At 45.9% G+C, this 20,078-nt stretch overlaps 1 protein-coding gene across 1 annotated transcript in view; it reads right to left on the bottom strand.

Annotated features, from left to right (window-relative positions):
- Nucleotides 1-20,078, bottom strand: part of prickle3 (prickle homolog 3) — a 153,429-nt gene that overhangs the window by 77,094 nt on the left and 56,257 nt on the right. Inside the window, 1 exon segment of the mRNA XM_084333733.1 lies at nt 13,920-14,002. Within this exon segment, the coding sequence (XP_084189859.1) occupies nt 13,920-14,002 (83 nt within the window).

Genomic DNA, 20,078 nt, shown 5'->3' on the forward strand with positions numbered 1-20,078 from the left:
CTATCCAGTGTCCTTGAGAGTATATTGACCTCACTAGCCAGTGTCCTTGAGAGTATATTGAGCTCACTATCCAGTGTCCTTGAGAGTATATTGAGCTCACTATCCAGTGTCCTTGAGAGTATATTGAGCTCACTATCCAGTGTCCTTGAGAGTATATTGACCTCACTATCCAGTGTCCTTGAGAGTATATTGACCTCACTATCCAGTGTCCTTGAGAGTATATTGACCTCACTAGCCAGTGTCCTTGAGAGTATATTGAGCTCACTATCCAGTGTCCTTGAGAGTATATTGAGCTCACTATCCAGTGTCCTTGAGAGTATATTGAGCTCACTATCCAGTGTCCTTGAGAGTATATTGAGCTCACTATCCAGTGTCCTTGAGAGTATATTGAGCTCACAGTGTCCTTGAGAGTATATTGACCTCACTATCCAGTCTCCTTGAGAGTATATTGATCTCACTATCCAGTGTCTTGAGAGTATATTGATCTCACTATCCAGTTTCCTTGAGAGTATATTGACCTCACTAGCCAGTGTCCTTGAGAGTATATTGAGCTCACTATCCAGTGTCCTTGGGAGTATATTGAGCTCACTATCCAGTGTCCTTGAGAGTATATTGAGGTCACTATCCAGTGTCCTTGAGAGTATATTGAGCTCACTATCCAGTGTCCTTGGGAGTATATTGAGCTCACTATCCAGTGTCCTTGAGAGTATATTGACCTCACTAGCCAGTGTCCTTGAGAGTATATTGATCTCACTATCCAGTGTCCTTGAGAGTATATTGAGCTCACTATCCAGTGTCCTTGAGAGTATATTGAGCTCACTATCCAGTGTCCTTGAGAGTATATTGAGCTCACTATCCAGTGTCCTTGAGAGTATATTGACCTCACTATCCAGTCTCCTTGAGAGTATATTGACCTCACTATCCAGTCTCCTTGAGAGTATATTGACCTCACTATCCAGTCTCCTTGAGAGTATATTGATCTCACTATCCAGTCTCCTTGAGAGTATATTGACCTCACTATCCAGTGTCCTTGAGAGTATATTGACCTCACTATCCAGTGTCCTTGAGAGTATATTGATCTCACTAGCCAGTGTCTTGAGAGTATATTGACCTCACTATCCAGTGTCCTTGAGAGTATATTGACCTCACTAGCCAGTGTCTTGAGTCCTACCGAGTTGGTAGTGAACAGTGGAAAGGATAATCCTCTTGGCAGAATGTGTGCTACCGGTGTGGTCGGCTATGATTTCAGGGTATCTGCAGGTTTCAACAAGTTAAACGTAAGACTTTTTAAGACCTTTTTAATAATTAGAGCAAAATCGAATACCAATTTCACGACCATACTAGCAAAAAAATATATAAAACACATAGTGACACTGAACTCTCTTGCGTGTTCCATACAAGCTCTCTCGCCAGATGCACCAAGCTCCTGGTAGCCCACCAAAAACTACTTGAATACAAAAACTATTTTGCCCCGCCCCCCCCCCAAATTTAATACCTGTGCACATTTTATTTAATACTTTTTAATACGTTTTAAGGCCTTAAATTGAGAATTACATATTAATTTAATCCGCTTTAAGTCAGTGCCACGGACGACATATCTCGTTTTATCAGCCCCCCCATTGAGTGCCCACGACGACAAATATCGTTTTATTTTGTTATTAGCAATCTGAATTCATATTTCATCAACCGAGTCTCCCGTTGGTACACCAGCCCCTACAGGAGCTCAGATTGGAAAAAAGCGCCCCCCTATTGTCTATCCCTGTGTAACTGCAGGTCAGTCGCTTAGACTGACCTGGGATCTGTAGACCTGTAGGGGTGGAGCCAACTGGCTCCTTGTGCTGGCGAGCCGTCTGATGAACATGTAAGTGATCGCGGGACGGAAATCAGCCTGGAATATATATTTACAGCAGCCAATAATCAATCAATAAGCGTGATCGATATTTGGAATGGCGATCAGGAATTGGAATAATATTTTTGGAGAACATCTGATCTAAGGTAAGGAGTCTATGTTACCAGTCTTGGGGTAATCGGCGCTGTATTCGCTGTGGCTGTTTGGCTGTGATCGCTGATGAGGAAATAAGAGAATCGATTTTTCAGCTTGCGTCTATAGCGTGCATACGCACACATATACTATCGATAATCTAGCGTTTATTTGAAAACGATTCATGAATAGGCCGAAAAATTACAATGTTTTTTGTGTATTCTAGAATATTCCAGTAAATGTCTTTTATCATGGAATCTTTATATTTTCCTTGAAAACGAGGGCTTTTCAAAATGCTATAAAACGAAAATGAACCGATAGAAAAACAATCCGTTTCGACAATGTTGACTGCAAACGAGTCATTGATAATGATAAGTGACGGGCAGATTAGACACATAGCCATAATTTAAAACATAGATTAGGCGTTTTTAACGCTAACATTGAAGTGGATGGTGGCATTCAACGGGGTAAATCAACGTTAATCAAAGGCACTGAAATGTTAAGACTATTTATACACCCTGCAGATTTGAAGCAGAGTAGCCTAACCGGAGCAGAGCGAAAAGCCTTTTGCTGAGATCCAGTTCTGTGAGGCAGATGGATGCAGCGCTGGAACACTCACAGAGACTCTAATTAGTGATTGAGTAATCACCACATGCCCCCCCCCCCCCCCCCCCCCCCCCCCCCCGACTAATAGGGCCGGCGATTCGGGACACTTCCGAAGCGTGGCGGGGGGACCCCAGGGGTCAGACGTAACTCAATTCCTCCTCTGCCCGGGGTGGCGGAAGAGCCATCTGCCCCCCCCCCCCCTAACCCCAGCGCGTGGTCCCCGTCTGAGGGAGACGTCGCCCTGGAAGACGGATCACTTCCTTCTCTCTCTCTCTCTCAACATCGACAGCTGAGCTCACGCTCACTTAGTCGTTCCTCTCTTTATCGGAGGACGCGTGACTCCGGACGGGGTTATTAAAAGGTGATGCGATTTCGCGCCAGGGGGCCCTCTGGAGTCTTGGAAGTAAAAACCGCCGACCCCCATAAATCTCAATCATTTAATCGTTTGGCCCCCACCGGCGGACGTGTCCCCCTGATCCTGGATCTTGATTGGAGACGGGAACATTAAAGCAAGATGCTTCTCTTGTTTGCCACGCCGCGTAAAGAAGGTTCCCTCAGTGCTGGCCTCCCTCTCGGTCTCCGTTTTTTAGACTATAAAACTCAGAATGATGTGAATTGTAAATAAATGTATGGTAACATACAGACTTGACCCGCGCTGGTATGCGGTTATTGCGGTGGTGTACAATGTGACAGTCTGAGATACGGTGCGACGGCCATGTGTTTCACATTACGACCTCTCCCTCTCTATCTCTCTCTCCCTCACTCCCTCTCTATCTCTCTCACCCCCCCTCTCCCTCGCTCTCCCGCTCTCTCTCTCTCTCACTCCCTCTCCATATCTCCCTCTCTCTCACTCGCTCTCCCGCTCTCTCTCTCTCTATCTCTCTCTCTCACACTCCCTCTCCATCTCTCTCACTCCCTCTCTCTCTCTCCCGCTCTCCCTCTCTCCCCCCCCCCTCTCTCTCTCTCTCTCCCGCTCTCTCTCCCCCCTCCATATCTCCCTCCCCCCTCCAAATGTCTTTTTGTCCGTTTTCAGTCTTGTGAGGGGGTTTCCACTTTTTCATCTTAGAATTATACAGATTGAAAATGAGCTAAGCAGAAAGGCTCACACTTTGCCAATTAGGGTACCTTGTCTATACTGTTTTACTTTTACTCATAGTATACATTCAGAATTCAAATTCTTTATTGCAGCGTATGATAATAACCGATGGGGCATACAGACCCTCATCATCTGCACCTTTGTTTACACCGTTTATTTGTTCTCATATGTCTATATTCAGATCTAATTCCATTGCCTATAATTATGTCTTTCTACTGTTACCCTGCCTATACCTGTACCCCCCCACCCCCCCCCCATGCTGCTATGGCGCCCGAATGTCCCCAAGGGGATCAACAAATGAATATCCTATCTTATCTTGTATATGCTTTGTAACATGAAGGTTACTAGCAATCTCTAGAATACAATCTATCAATTTGCCTAGATAAACCGAGAGTTGATCTCAAATTAAACTGTGACGCCGAGGATCAAAATAGTAGAGGAGCGTGACATTCCCCAGCGCTTTCCCAGCGCGGCTACGTTCCAACGCTTGTTGACGTTGGAACATAAGTGAATAACCAATGACACAAGCACTCAATTACACACGAAGCCTTCCCCTTCATGTCCTCCTCTAGCAAACGGTTGGCTTGGGTCCAGCTCTGCAGCGCCAGTCTGTGTTTTGTGTGTGTGTGTGCAGCATTCTGAAGCAGAACTCTCCATCTTGCTCCACTAAAACAATGAATCGAAACCTTTTGGGGTCAGTCGCCGAGTTGAACGGGGGAGATGATTCAGGGAAAGGAATGTGAACGTGAATTAAATGTGCAGACGTATTATATCGTGTTTATAATCTCTGTGAGAGCGTTTTCCCCTTGTCAAACAGTGAATATTTGCGGTCTGTAGGCGCCCCCCCCCCCCCCCCCCTCCGATAATTAATCAAGTGATGTAGACTGAGGAATCATTCACCGTTCTCTTCTCACCAATCAGCATAATAAAATCATATCACAGGTTACAGAATCCTGACACACTATGGCGATTGAGTCTATAACAATTACTCTTACAAATGTTACACAAATGTTTCAAAATGTATTGTTGTAACTGTGTAACATATGCAAAGATCATTTCCACTCTTTTATAAATATTTATTATACTGCATAAGAATGTGAAAGAGGTGAAACGAGGGAGGTACAGAGAGGGGGAGAACGAGGGGCAAAGAGGGGGAGAACGAGGGAGGTGCAGAGAGGGGGAGAACGAGGGAGGTGCAGAGAGGGGGAGAATGAGGGAGGTGCAGAGAGGGGGAGAACGAGGGAGGTGCAGAGAGGAGGAGAATGAGGGAGGTGCAGAGAGGGGGAGAGAATGAGGGAGGTGCAGAGAGGGGGAGAACGAGGGAGGTGCAGAGAGGGGGAGAACGAGGGAGGTGCAGAGAGGGGGAGAATGAGGGAGGTGCAAAGAGGGGGAGAACGAGGGAGGTGCAAAGAGGGGGAGAGAATGAGGGAGGTGCAGAGAGGGGGAGAACGAGGGAGGTGCAAAGAGGGGGAGAATGAGGGAGGTGCAGAGAGGGGGAGAACAAGGGAGGTGCAGAGAGGGGGAGAATGAGGGAGGTGCAGAGAGGGGGAGAACAAGGGAGGTGCAGAGAGGAGGAGAATGAGGGAGGTGCAGAGAGGGGGAGAACGAGGGAGGTGCAGAGAGGGGGAGAATGAGGGAGGTGCAAAGAGGGGGAGAACGAGGGAGGTGCAGAGAGGGGGAGAATGAGGGAGGTGCAAAGAGGGGGAGAACGAGGGAGGTGCAGAGAGGGGGAGAGAAGGAGGGAGGTGCAAAGAGGGAGAGAATGAGGGAGGTGCAAAGAGGGGGAGAGAAGGAGGGAGGTGCAAAGAGGGGGAGAGAATGAGGGAGGTGCAAAGAGGGGGATAACGAGGGAGGTGCAGAGAGGGGGAGAGAAGGAGGGAGGTGCAAAGAGAGGGAGAACGAGGGAGGGAGGTGCAAAGAGAGGGAGAACGAGGGAGGCGCAGAGAGGGGGAGAGAATGAGGGAGGTGCAAAGAGGGGGAGAACGAGGGAGGTGCAAAGAGGGGGAGAGAAGGAGGGAGGTGCAAAGAGAGGGAGAACGAGGGAGGGAGGTGCAAAGAGGGGGAGAACGAGGGAGGTGCAGAGAGGGGGAGAAGTAGGGATAAGGGAGGTACAGAGAGGGGGAGCGGGAGAGAAGGGAGGTACAGAGAGGGGGAGCGGGGGAGAAGGGAGGTACAGATAGGGGGAGAGAAGGGGGGAGGTGTACAGCGAGGGGGAGTGGGAGGCAGAGTGAAGGAGAAGGAGGGGGTTATGGGTAGGGCCCTCTCACAGCGGTAAAGGCTAATCTTATTAGGGTGAAGGATGGGATTAAGACTATAGCAGAGACCCAGCCGGTGGGACACACTGAGAGAGAGAAGGGAGAGAGAGAGAGAGAGAGAGAGAGAGAGAGAGAGAGAGAGAGAGAGAGAGAGAGAGAGAGAGAGAGAAAACTAATTGCAGTCCAGAAAGGAGCCTGGGGGTGGTGAACATCTACTTGACCAAACAGTTGGAAGGGGTGGGCGGATGAAGCAGGCATTTGGGGGTCATCCCTATGTTCCCTGGGCTCTATGTTCCCCGGGTTCTATGTTCCCCGATTGATTGATTGATTGATTGAACATTTTATTAATGTCCGCCTTGTTTCGAACTGGTTAAGCTTGGCGACTATTTCGAAGTTGGTTAAAGTTAGAGTTTGGAATCAGGGCTGGTGGTCTATCGCCCTGCTCTAAAGATAAACTCTAAGCATAACCGACTATCTATCGCTACCGGGGAACATAGGACCCGGGGAACATAGACATGCTCCCGGCATTTGTTGTGTTGAAAAGTAGGATTAAACAACAACACTCTGAGTCATTTAGGCTCAGAGAGATCTAAACGGAGCGAGAATATCTCAACATACCCGGAAATATAACCCCCCCCCCCCCCCCGCTCCCATATATTAAACCCAGAGATCAAGAGACTCCGCCTGCACTCCGGAGCCGAGTAGAATTCCTCTCGTGTCCGTGAGAATTAGTTCAAGTCCAACGCTCAGCTATTTCCACACTTGAAGTGGACGTGTGTCTAAATCGAGGGCCGTGTGAAGGAAACGGCCTGTGATGTTTATTAAGCCGTGCCGTGAACATAACCTGAATAAGAGTATACGATGCATTACATTCTCCAACGGAAACATACAAATAGAAGCTTAAATAATGAGCTCTTGATGATGATGATGAGCATGTGTGCGGACTGTGCGTGCCAACCACTTCGTTTAAACCGCACAGGCCGGAGAAAAGTTGATACAACCAGGACCGGGTCCGAGTCCGAGTCACACAGCAGGGTTTAATGATAATCCGTTTGCCCTTTGAGTGCTCGTGTTTTCCAACGTCCGTAATGACAACTAAATAACAAAATGCAGCTGCTGCTGCGGCAACAACTGCCGGGGCTTAATGTGCTCTTCCCCCCCCCCCCTACAGCCTGTGTTCTCCGCGACCTTGTTCTAATTAACACACAGACAGAGCTCAGGGCTGATCTGCCGTGTTGTTAGCGTGTGGCGTTGCTGAGACTGTGGGTCATGTTTGTTCTGTGGACGGTGTGTCTCATCTACGCTCCACGTGAAACGTAGCTCGTAGCTCAACCTAGTTTCCGAGGGGCACCGATGTGACCGTGCAGTAGAGATATTATACACCTACAGCACACATACGTCTCCCTGCTAACTCACCAGTGCCTCCATGGAAACGCCCCCCCCCCCCCCCCCCCCATCTACCTTAACCCTTTCACTACCACACTACAGAAGGTTAACCCTCTCACGACCGCACTACAGACGGTCAACAGTCAGAAAGGGTTAACCCTTTGTCGTGTGGCAGTGAAAGGGTTAAACAACTGATCACCTCCTCAATCCCCTCCTCACGGCACCTCCACTCCGGCCAGGCAGACCTCCTCCGGCGCCCGAGGTACCAAACTTTCTGCTCATCCGCTCCCAGTCTGTGGAATGCTCTCCCTGATCATCTGAGATCATCTATCTAAAAAAAATTACATTCTCGCATGAAAAGATATCAAACTGTATAATAATGGTCATAGGTTGTACATTAAAAAAGCATTCGGCCTTGGTAAATAGTCGGCATATCTGCTCGACTATGAAAAAAAAGAATGCCAGCTAGTCGTTAATGTGTATGTTGCATATAGCAACTGCCTTGCAGTGCAAGCAGCCAGGAGGGCCTATTTTATTTTGAACATTGTTATTTACTAATAAAAAAAACTATTTAAATTGAAGTGTGTCTTACTTTCATATTGCCATAGCCTACTTGGTAACCGTTTTATAAAAGCAATAGCTCACTTTAGGCCATGGCATATGGTTATTATATCACAGCTCTGCTTTGCACCGGCCTGACGTATGCCCCTTAGCTGTGATATAATAATAACCATATATCACGGCCTGTCGTGAGCTATTGCTTAAATAAATACCACATACTAAATTCAATAAGAACACTGAGTAACTGACAGCCACATAACACTAGTAACGTGTGAGAGCCGACCAGTAGAGACGGCTGCGGTTACACTAGGGCCATTTCATTTAGTTTCATTTCGCTTTTCAGAACGCTGTGTATTGGCAGGCAAGTAAGAGTTAAGTTAGACGTTGTTTTGTCTCGTCTACTATATACATGTAGTACAATGCCAAAGCAGTAGGTGGCGATGTAGTTCATACATGAAGGCCATTTTCAACCAATCAGAAAGGTTGAACGAGACACTCCACATCCTGCTCAAAATCTCAAAAGCCACCATCTTTATGAGCCATTTAGCCACATAGCATTTATTTTTCAGCAAGAAATAAAGTGCAATAAACAAAAACGGATACATTCACTGTGTGTTCTGCCTCATTTGTTGATGATTTGTTGATGAAACAAAACTAACATCAACACAATTGACCACCAAGAGCGGAGTTTAGTCTCACAAAAATATCGCAGATTTTGTTAGCTTACGTGCTAACGTGATTGGGATATGCCAGTATAACAGTATAGCATTGTGGCTAGCAGCGAAGTAACATTAATGCTAGCAGAATGAATGGATGTAAACGTTATTTAACAGATTGCAGAATGGGTACAATACAATACGGCTCAATACGGCGGGGACGCTCTCTCGTTGTCGGAACACAATGTGAGAAGAGCATTTATGCAGGTGAACACCAGGAAAGCGGCAGGCCCAGATGGTATAACAGGACGTATACTTAAGTCCTGTGCCAACCAGCTAGCCCCGGTGTTCACCGCCATATTTAATCAATCCCTGGCGGAGTCAGTGGTCCCTGCCTGCTTCAAGATGTCTACCATCATCCCTGTACCGAAGAAACCCTCCCCAACATGTCTCAATGACTACAGACCGGTGGCACTCACCTCTGTGGCAGGGCTGTACAGTGCGACATATATATCGCACGTGCTACAGCAACAGCGGTCTGTGCGATGAATGGATTTACTTCAGTAGCACTGGTGCGATAGGGATTCGGTTCATATAGATACTCTTATTTTGAAAATCCTGTAGCGGGTCTCATTTCTGCCCACGCGCAGCTCCAGCTATAATAACTAGGCTCCGACAGCTAGCAACGTTCAGGTGCATATGATACTCTTATTTTGAAAAAACTCTGTGACAACTCGACGAGTCATATCCGCCCTATCCGTGCTTCTGCAAGCAGAGCAGCGCGTTGGTCGGTTGGTGCGCACTGCTGCGTTAACACAACAGTGCGCCTACACGTCCCGAAATAAGTCTGTGGTGTTTTTTTTTTCTCGCAACGGGTCAAATGCATCTACATGCTTTGCACCGTCGCCATTCCTTTATGCGCACATCGCCCGAAATTAACGTTTATGTACCATTACAATCACTACAACGTTAGCAAGCTAACAAGCTAATCCTGATCAGAGGCAGAGGCGCAGAGCCAGCAGACACAGTGTGGACTGGGGAAAGGGAAATGGGGGGGCACTCTCTCCCCTTCCCTGTGTGTGTGCGTGCGTGCGTGCGTTTGGAAAGACGATGAAGTCACTAGTCAGGAGGACTCAGGACAGGAGTATATTATAGTAAACTGAGGATTACTGAGGATGGACAGATAATGTTGATATTCAAATATAAAAAAGTTTCGAGAGGAGTGGAAGTTTGAAGACAGACTAGACTACAATATGATGCGGGGGTGGTGAGTTGAAACAGTGTGTGTGAATGAATGAATGAAAACTTTATTTAACAGATTGCAGAATGGGTACAGTACAGTACGGCTCAATACACACAATTGTTAAGGGGATGCAGACCAGAGAAAGACGTTTGTCTTGTTTACATCAGGGTCCCCCATTGTGTGTGTGTGTGTGTCCCAACCGACCCCACTTCTATGTTTCAATAAATTATTTGCATTTAAAACTATTAACGCTGACTCATTCCTTCAGTCCACTCAAAATTATGCTAATATTCCTTATGTTGTTTATGATATTAATTGAAAATAGCATATGAGAGTATTATAGTAATAATAATAACACATGGCGATATACTAAATGACAGCCAAACATGGCACTGCAACTAAATAACACAAATACAATAGGCACATTTGTGACTGTTACAAATATAACACGTTTTATACTTGTGCTACAAGATTTTGGCCTGTGCTACAAAACTATCAACCTCTGTAGCACCAGTGCTATGTGCAAAAAAAGTTAACGTACAGCCCTGCTCTGTGGTCATGAAATGTTTCGAGAGGCTGGTCAAGGACCACATTTGTGCCTCCCTCCCCAGTGATATGGACCTATGCATACAGGACAAACAGGTCCACTGACGACGCGGTCTCCCAGGTACTGCACAGCACCCTCTCTCACCTTGACCGACAGAAGGGGGGCTATGTGAGACTGTTGTTCATCGACTACAGCTCAGCGTTCAACACCATAGTCCCCACCAGACTGGTGGACAAGCTGATCGAGCTGGGTCTGAGCTCCGCCCTGAGCGCCTGGGTACTGGACTTTCTGAGTGAAAGACCCCAGGCGGTCAGGGTGGAGGGTCAGACCTCCAACACCATCACCCTGAGCATCGGGTCCCCCCAGGGCTGTGTTCTGAGCCCCCTGCTGTACTCACTCTACACACACGATTGTGTGGCCAAGTTCAGCTCCAACTCCATAGTGAAGTTTGCAGACGGTGGGGCTGATCTCGGACAACGACGAGAAGGCCTACCGGGAGGAGGTTGAGGTACTGGAATGCTGGTGCCAGGACAACAGCCTGCTCCTGAACATTGGTAAAACCAAAGAGCTGATTGTGGATTATAGGAGAGGACAGCAGGAGACACACACACCACTGATGATAAACGGGGCTACCGTGGACAGGGTGAGCAGATTTAAGTACCTGGGGGTCCACATCTCAGAGGATCTGACATGGTCAACACACATAGACACAGTTGTAAAAAAGGCGAAGCAGCGTCTCTACCACCTGAGACAGTTAAGGAAGTTCAGAGTATCGGGGAAGATACTCCAGTCCTTCTACTCCGGAGCTGTAGAGAGCATCTTGACTGGAAACATCACTGCCTGGTATGGAAACAGCACGGCACAGGACAAGAAGGCCCTACAGAGAGTGGTGCGCTCAGCCGAGCGTACCACGGGTATTGCACTATCTCCCCTGCAGGTTCTATACAACAAGAGGTGCAAATCCAGAGCCTGCAGAATAATGAAAGACCCCCACCACCCCAATAACAGCCTGTTCCAGCCTGCGAACCCCAGCTACTAGGACAGAGAGGCTTAGGCTCAGCTTCTTCCCCCAGGCCATCAGAGCCTTGAACAATGAACACTGAGTGCCACAGTACACTGATCTATCCACACACAAGCACACATGAGCACACACACGACACGCACGCTGTGCACGCTCACACACCAGCAGCCACTTTAACACTTTAACATGAGCAGACACACACTCATGCCGCACACGCCCACACTTATGGCCAAAAAGGAAAGGTCACTTTAATATTAGTTTAACAAGAGTAACAGTGTATTGCACTACCTAAGCTACCTAGCATGTCCTATATGCCCTGTAAATAACTAGATACAGAGATGTCCCACCATGTTACCTGTTACCTGTTTATTCAACAATGTTGTATTCTATTGGATTCTATTACATGTTGTACCACTGTATTGCACATCGTTGCGGGCAAGACCACCCGCATTTCATTGTATACTTGTATGCCGTGACAAATAAAACTCTTGACTTGACTTGACTACAAACAATTGTTAAGGGAATGCAGACTGTTGTAGCTTGTTATATATATTTTTTTTTTTATTGATCTTTTTCCCCCTCCATTTTTCCTCCGATTTTCTCCCATCCCAATGTTAGTCGTATGCCAATTCCCAGTCCCTTCCTGGTCGCTGCGCACTTACCCCCCACAGTCAGATCATCTGGGAGAGTGGAGGCTACCACGTGCTTCCTCCGACACACGTCCAGCCAATCACCGCTTCTTTTCACCTGGCAGCGCGGATTCTCATTGAGAGGGCGTAGCGTGTGGGAGGATCACACTATCCCCCTCAAGTCCTATCCGCGCTTAGCAGGCGCCCCGACCGAACTGTAGGAGTCGCTGTTTACAACGACCCGGACCCACCCCGCCAGCTTCTCCCACCCTCTAATACAGCCAATTGTATTAGTGTGGACGGCCAGCCAAGCTGGTGACAACCCCGGAGCTGTGAGCTGGATTCGAACAGGCGAATCCAGCTCATAGCTCCGGGGTTGGTGACGAACGCAATCTCCGCTCGGCCACCTAACCGCCCTGTAGCTTGTTATATTAATCAGCGTCCCCAGAGCGATAGTTCAACTTGACTAACAGGGTCTGAAATTAACGTTAGCTAGGTAGCTAACGTTAGCTCACGAGCGACGCTAGCCAGCCAGCACCTGCGAAAACGAATGCCAAACTGATGATATCAGACGTTGATATCAGGAGCTATCAGTAGCTAGATAACATTAGACAACGCCTCATGTATTAAACAAAAGTGAATAGATGACTGGGCCATTTTGTTTAAACAGTAACGTTAGCTCACGAGCGATGCTAGCCAGCCAGCACCTGCGAAAACGAATGCCAAACTGATGATATCAGACGTTTTTCTATTCTTCTATCAGTAGCTAAACATTAGACAACGCCTCATGTATTAAACAAAAGTGAATAGATGACTGGGCCATTTTGTTTAATGCTTGTTATGTTGAAAGAGGAGCTCTGAGCTGCTCATCCACTCGACGCTTGCGTGGTAAGGGTTTGTTGACATGACATGGGTCTGGGAGGGAGAGAATTATGGCGTCGGTCTCTACTGCGCATGGGCATTGGGCAGAACGGCTCCGTATCCGGCTTGCGCAAATTACATGGCACCATTTTCGGCGAGTCTCCAAAACGAAAACACCTTTTCAGCGTTCCCGCTAGGGAAACGCGTTTTCCTGCCAAAACGTCCTGCCTTTTTAACTTGGACATGCAAACGTAATCATTCAGCAACAAAACGTTGCTGTTTTAGCCCAGTGTAACCATGGCCCGTCAGTGATTGTAGAACTGAAGTGAATACAGGAGCATGCTGTTGCTGTATGCAGTGTTAACATTTCCTGTGAAGGGGCAAGGAAACTATAAAAGAGGGAAGGGTCACATTCGTGCCAAGTGTGAAAACTTTCAGTTCGACCGACATGAATGGGATCAGCCACCTCCCCGTTTATGACCTCATTTAAACAGGTTATTACCTCAGTTGTCAGAGTCGTCTACTAGCTAACGTTTGATATATCGGTTGATGTATATTTCCTCAGATGGCTTCAGCTTGTAATATTATATATTTTAATAAAGAGTGGCACCAAAGTCTGACACCAAGCAGAGCATAGAACGCTGGTAATCTGATCTGACGACCCTTCCTTCTTTTATAGTTTCCTTGTGAAAGGGCAACTCCAGCCACACTCCCGTGAGAGAGAGGCAGAGAGAGAGAGAGAGAGAGAGAGAGAGAGAGAGAGAGAGAGAGAGAGAGAGAGAGAGATGGGGGGAGAGAGAGAGAGGGAGAGAGAGATGGGGGGAGAGAGAGAGAGAAATGAGGGTGGGAGAGAGAGATGGAGGGGGGGAGAAAGAGAGAGATGGAGGGGGGATAGAGAGAGAGATGGAGGGGGGGGGGAGAGAAAGAGAGAGAGATGGAGGGGGGCGAGAAAGAGAGAGAGATGGAGGGGGGGAGAGAGAGAGAGACAGAGAGAGGGAGGGAGAGAGAGAGAGACAGAGAGAGGGAGGGAGAGAGAAAGAGAGAGAGACAGAGACAGAGGGAGGTCCGATACTGTACCTCCAGCCGTGCATCCGGAAGCCAGGGCACTGTTCTCCGCAGCGCATGCAGGGCTGTCCCCCGTCTGGGTCCTCCTCCTCCTGCTGAGCACACAACACAACCAACACACAGGAGCCTCGGTTAGGAGGACACACCGGCATCCACACTGACGTCGTTCCTTTGCTCTTCATAAGGATAGCATACAGGTGGCAACACGGTCCAAGAAGGTGGTACGTACAACACTTAACGTGCACGGTCCGAGAAGAGTCATCATTAGCATCATGTTGGAAGAAGAACCGTCCGCTCATTCCACTTCAATCAGAGGTACAATGGGCTTTAGCCTGGCGAGGTCAATCCTGCTCTCTGGCCCATGTGTTTAATAGCCTTTTGGAGTGGAGTGAATGTGCTGTTCATGCATCGTCCAAAGATTAATCTGTGGCAAGTTGAGTCAACTGATGTATAATATATTAAAAAGCCTTAATGCTCACCCCCACCCACCCACAAACCCACCCACCCTCCCACACACACTCACACACACACACACACACACACACACACACACACACACACACACACACACACACACACACACACACACACACACACACACACACACACACACAGTGTGTTTCAACTATCACAAGGATAGCATTACAGTTTGATTGCATAATAATAGATACAATACCTGTATGGACAAGCCTTAACATTTAGGTACAACCCCTTGTGATTTAAACTCCTAGAGTTTTATTAGGCCCTCAACGTTCCTAAATGGAAAGTAGTCGCTGTTGGCAAAAAATGTCTGTGTATGCAATAGGTCTCTCTGTGCGAGGCTAATATTAGCGGGATTGCGTGTGAATGGAACTTGCTGTTTGATGGAGGACGGGTTAGACGAAGATTTAGTTTTTTTGTCACTCTTTTTTGCCGTTGTATGCTGGACGGGCTACATCAAATCAAGGGACATCAACAAACTGAACAAGCTGGTGAGGAAGGCTAGCTCCATGGTGGGAGTCGAGCTGGTCAAACTAGAGGTGGTGGCAGAGGAGGAGGATGAGAAGGAAGGACTACCCCCCCCCCCCCAATAAAGGAATATCTTATCTTAGATTTTATTCACATTTACTGCCTATTATTATTATTATTATTATTATTATTATTATTATTATTATTATTATTATTATTATTATTATTATTATTATAATTATTATATTATTATTATTATTATTATTATTATTATTATTATTATTATTATTATTATTATTATTATTATTATTATTATTATTATTATTATTATTATTATAAACCTACCACACAGTGAGTACTTAACTACTACTGCAGCTTTCGGTTCATTCAGGGCCCTGTTTCATGTACGTGGTTCAACTAAGTCGATCAACATGTCCATTATCCAGCTTCAGTTAACCCGATGTTCAAAGCCGGGATTTTCCTGTTTCACAAAGGAGGATTCAGTCTCGTTAACTCAAGCCAGACTTGAGAGTCAGGCTCAAGTCAGGCTAGATGCGCGCTCCCGTTTTAGGTGGAAAGCCAGCACGTATCGATGGCAGAGACCCTGATTCTCAACGGCATTGATTGATTAATTGATTTAAGACTTTATTGACAGATTGCAATAGGCTCAATCGCCTCGCAGACAAGTTAAATGCGTTATCTATAGGCTAATTCTAAGTCTCTCATTACCTCAATCAATCAGATTATATTTCTTTAAACTTGCCTGCTGGATTGAATAATCAAATGAGATCTTGCTAGCGAAAATAACTAGTTAACTGTTATACAGAATTACGAGACGGCTTTCTTGCCCATTGATTGATGTATAGTCAATGTTTAACTTATCTCCAATGTGGTCTAACGGGTTGTTCTTTTGACTTCCACACGGACGACCCGGGTTCAAGACCGGGGTCCTTCTTTTTGCAATATAGGAATAATTCAATTTGGTGCACGTTGAGAGCTATATAAAGAATGACATCCTCAATGCATGTAGATTTATAATATTTTAACTTAAAACAAGGCTACTTTGGCGTATAATCATTAATATTATATTCAAAAAAAACATATTGGAAACACCGGGATTTGAACCCGGATCGCTAGGTTGGCAGACTTGAGCGCTACCGCTGGGCCACTGGGCCAGATGGGATAGATTCATTGTTTATACATTAATGAACGAGAGACCCGTGTTTAGAATATCCCTTATTTTGAATGAAGTTTTATTTCTTTATCCTCATTCATTCATGTGACGTCAACGGCTCATTCAATTTCTCAAATCCGTCAAACAGCGCATCTCATCAGACATCTTAATCCCAGTTACAATTAAAATAACCACATAATGTGTACGTCGCACGATATATAACGTGCATTATTTAGGACAAAGTGAATTTAGTATCAGCATGTTGGGTCTATTTTACATTTCAAAAGCCCCCTCTGGAAGAATGGAGCACAAAAACGTAATTCAGAATGGTATAATGCAGATCGTAGACTGTGGGAATAGTTTCAGGAAACGAGCTGTCACTTCTTTGCGGGGGCGTGGCTCTGCGTGATCGGGCTAACTTGAACTTGAACTCTGCTTTCGAGCAGGCTCAAACTTTTGGATCTGTTGGCATGGTGATCTGGAAAATCCACGTACATGAAATCGGAAAGTCCGGCTAACCCAGTTATCCAGCTAAAGTTATCCGGCTAACTCAGTTATCCAGGTACATGAAACGGGGCCCAGGAGTTCTCAAACTTTTTTATACCACAACCCCATTTTATTTAGGATTTTTTTTTGCGACCCCACACTTAACACATCCGGTTCCGTTAACACATTGACCGCCACAGCAGGGGGCGCTGATACCCCAGTCATTGCCAGGTCTTTATTCAACGGATATAGTTTTAGACTGTGACATTTGCGAGTGCTTAAAATATATCTTATATTATATCTATGGGTCTAATAACGCCGTCGGGTCTCAGTGAGCTGCTTCTAGTCAACATTGCTGAGACAGATTGTTTTTTCATCGGTACATTTCCGTTTTATACCGTTTTGAATAGAGTATGGTTTGGGTGTTTTTCAGTAATTCCAGGAAAAGGCGAGAAAAATGCATTTTACTGTAATCCAGTCATCACGTTGTAATTTTTCGGCTGATTATCTAATCATCCTGAAATCAACGCTAGATTATCACTATTATGTCTCCTCGTCCATACATGCAATAACCGTCTTAGCGGGGCGCTCCCACCCCACCCCCACCGCAGCCAACGGTAATACCGTAAGCAGATACACCTACACACAGATAGCTTTGATCGCGGTAGAAATAAATGTCAGATCAACGATCAAATTCATATATGATGTTCTTACCTTGTATCTGATGTAATGCAAAAGAGATAATCCAAATATCTTATCGCAATTCCAAATAATGCTCATGGAGGTCCGCACCACACTACCGACCGTTTCACAATGACGGGCGGGCGGGCGGAGTTACTGATGCCATCGTTGTATAGAAGTGGCTCGCCTGAATATTTAAACCCTGCCCGCCCCAGCTCAGATCGCCTCCTAAAAGACACAATCCCATTTTCAATGAGATGCAATAGCTCCGCCTGGCAGTAGAGGGCGGTGTTGACCGTCTGCCAGCTCAGACAGGGTCTGAAGACTATACCAGAGGCTGCAGCTATGAATTCTGAATAGATATAGCGAATAAAGGAAATAACGATCATAAAAACAAGTAAACTCGTTATTGGCGTTATTCGATTGGCGGCCAATAACGAGTAAACTCAATAATGGCGCACATTGTGTTAACGTAGAACTACGTTTCTGTCGCCCGATCGTTGAGTGCCGGAAACGTAGATCTAAACCGGTCTAAACAACATTGCATGCTTGCACGAGGAAGGATAATAATTATGATCTAACGTTGATTTCAGGAAGATCCGATAATCAGGGGGAAAATGACAACGTGTTTATTGAATTACACAAAAACGCAGTTTTCGCGTCTTTTTCCTGGAATGACTCAGAAGCAACCAAACTATATTCATATTCAAAACGGTATAAAACGGAAATGTACGGATGAAAAAAGAATCAGTTTTTTGCACGTTGACCAGAACCAACTCAATGAGACTCGACGGCGTTAGACCCATAGCTATACTATAAATATAGGTTTAGCTCTACAAACTACAACTACGTTTACATGGCGTTAATGGACGGCAAGTCACTTCCCGGAAGGGGCGTGGCACTCAATGTGTTAATGTATCCCGTAATTTCAACGTGGAATTAAGGAATATCAAAATAAAAGCACACATTGTTGAACTTGATCATGCATATTTATTAGAAAATGTTATTACAGCACTATGTTATCAATACAATATCAAAATTTACGGTACGGCCGTCACGGTGCGGTACATGCAGCCATACGAAGAATACGCCTCCTAACGCAAACACACCAGTCGCACATGCAGGCACTCGCGAGGTCCGTGCGAGAACAGTGCGCGTGGCCGGGCACACCGAGTCCGACTTCAGAGCGGGCGAAAGTGCACGGAGAAAGTCACATTTACATTGGAACAGCTGCAGGGTCATTACAATTTTACAGTTTTCTTTCGTTTTCTTGTTTGCCCAATAATGTTAACCAAATTAAACCAATGGAAAGAAACACACCAACAAACACACCAACATTCTCCTCCGCCGGACTCGAGTAGGGTAAATCTGCAGTGCCGCAGCCCCATACATTGCCGGACTCACAGGCACAGCTGATCAAATAAAAAAAAGAAACATACTTTTCCTATAGAAAATTATTCTATTTAATAATAATAATTATCAAAAATGTAATATATAAATAAAAAATATAATTATTAATTATAATAACTTCCGGTTACGCTACAACATGTAGCACACGCATTTTGCAATTGCTCCGCTCCCACTAACGCTAATTTCGTTTAAAAACATTATTTGGACAGTAAAGAAAGAGAATAGACCACATCGTATGTATTGTTAAGACCCTCTACTAACCATATCAAAAGACAATATGGTTAAAGGTGGAAAGAAGGCAGAGAAAATAACTACGGCAACTTCAACGGCGCAGGACTTAAAAAAACGAGATAGACGCGTCCTAACCGTCGCTGGTTCTGAGCCGACGGCGACAAGCTCCGAGGAGGAGAAGGAAGAGGACAACGTACCGGGATCATCGATTACGGTCCCCGAAAGAGAGTCAATAGAGACCAACATAAAAGAAGGTACAGATTCAAGCTCCGTGAGAGGGAGAGCAGCCAGATTTATGGATTCCAACGTCACTGCATCTATCTACCATATGCCGTCAACTGAAGTAAGCAGAAATCCACCCGATTTCAACACATTGTCTAACCTGATGGTAGAACAGTCTAACCTGATGAAAGAACAGTTAGAACAGTCTAACCAGATGAAAGAACAGATGGTAGAACAGTCTAACCTGATGAAAGAACAGATGGTAGAACAGTCTAACCTGATGAAAGAACAGATGGTAGAACAATCTAACCTGCAGATTACACACATCAAGGCGCTCGAGGCAAACGTCGAGGCTAAATTCGATCGCATCGAGGCTAAATTCGATCACATCGATGAGAAATTAGAAGAAGTCAAGAAAGCGTTCGATGCACAGTCAGAGCGAATCACGACAGTGGAGATTTCGGTGACAGAAAACACAAAAGCAGTCAAGGCGAACGAAGGTATCATGACAGAGATGGGAGAAGAGATGGAAAAAGTTAAAGATGAATACCGGAGGGAAATAAAATTGCTTAAAAACGAAGTGATGGAGAGGCAACTAGAAACCCATCGTTACCACAGGCGGAATAACATCCGCATTGTGGGGCTTGATGAATCAGTGAACTGCGATGACATCAACTTTCCAAACGAGTTATCAACGATTTTGAATAACTCCGATCCAAACAAAGTGCCAGAAGTGGAACAAGTTTACAGAATTGGTTCCCAGGGGCAAAATATCAACGGGCCGAGAGTCATCATTGTCACTCTGCGGAAAACTACAACAAGGGATGAAATCATCAAATATGCTCGCAACCAACGTGGGAAGCTGAAGTATGGTGATAAACCAATATTTATCTACGAAGATTTGAGCAGAGAGGCCATCATCCGACGTCAACCATACAAAGTTGTGATGCAAAAGCTGTACACAGCCGGCCACAAGCCAAGGCTAGCATATCCGGCGCTGTTATCATTCTTGGACAATA

This window comes from Notolepis coatsorum (assembly GCF_963971535.1).
Source record: "Notolepis coatsorum genome assembly, chromosome: 17".
Taxonomy (NCBI): Eukaryota; Metazoa; Chordata; class Actinopteri; order Aulopiformes; family Paralepididae; genus Notolepis; species Notolepis coatsorum.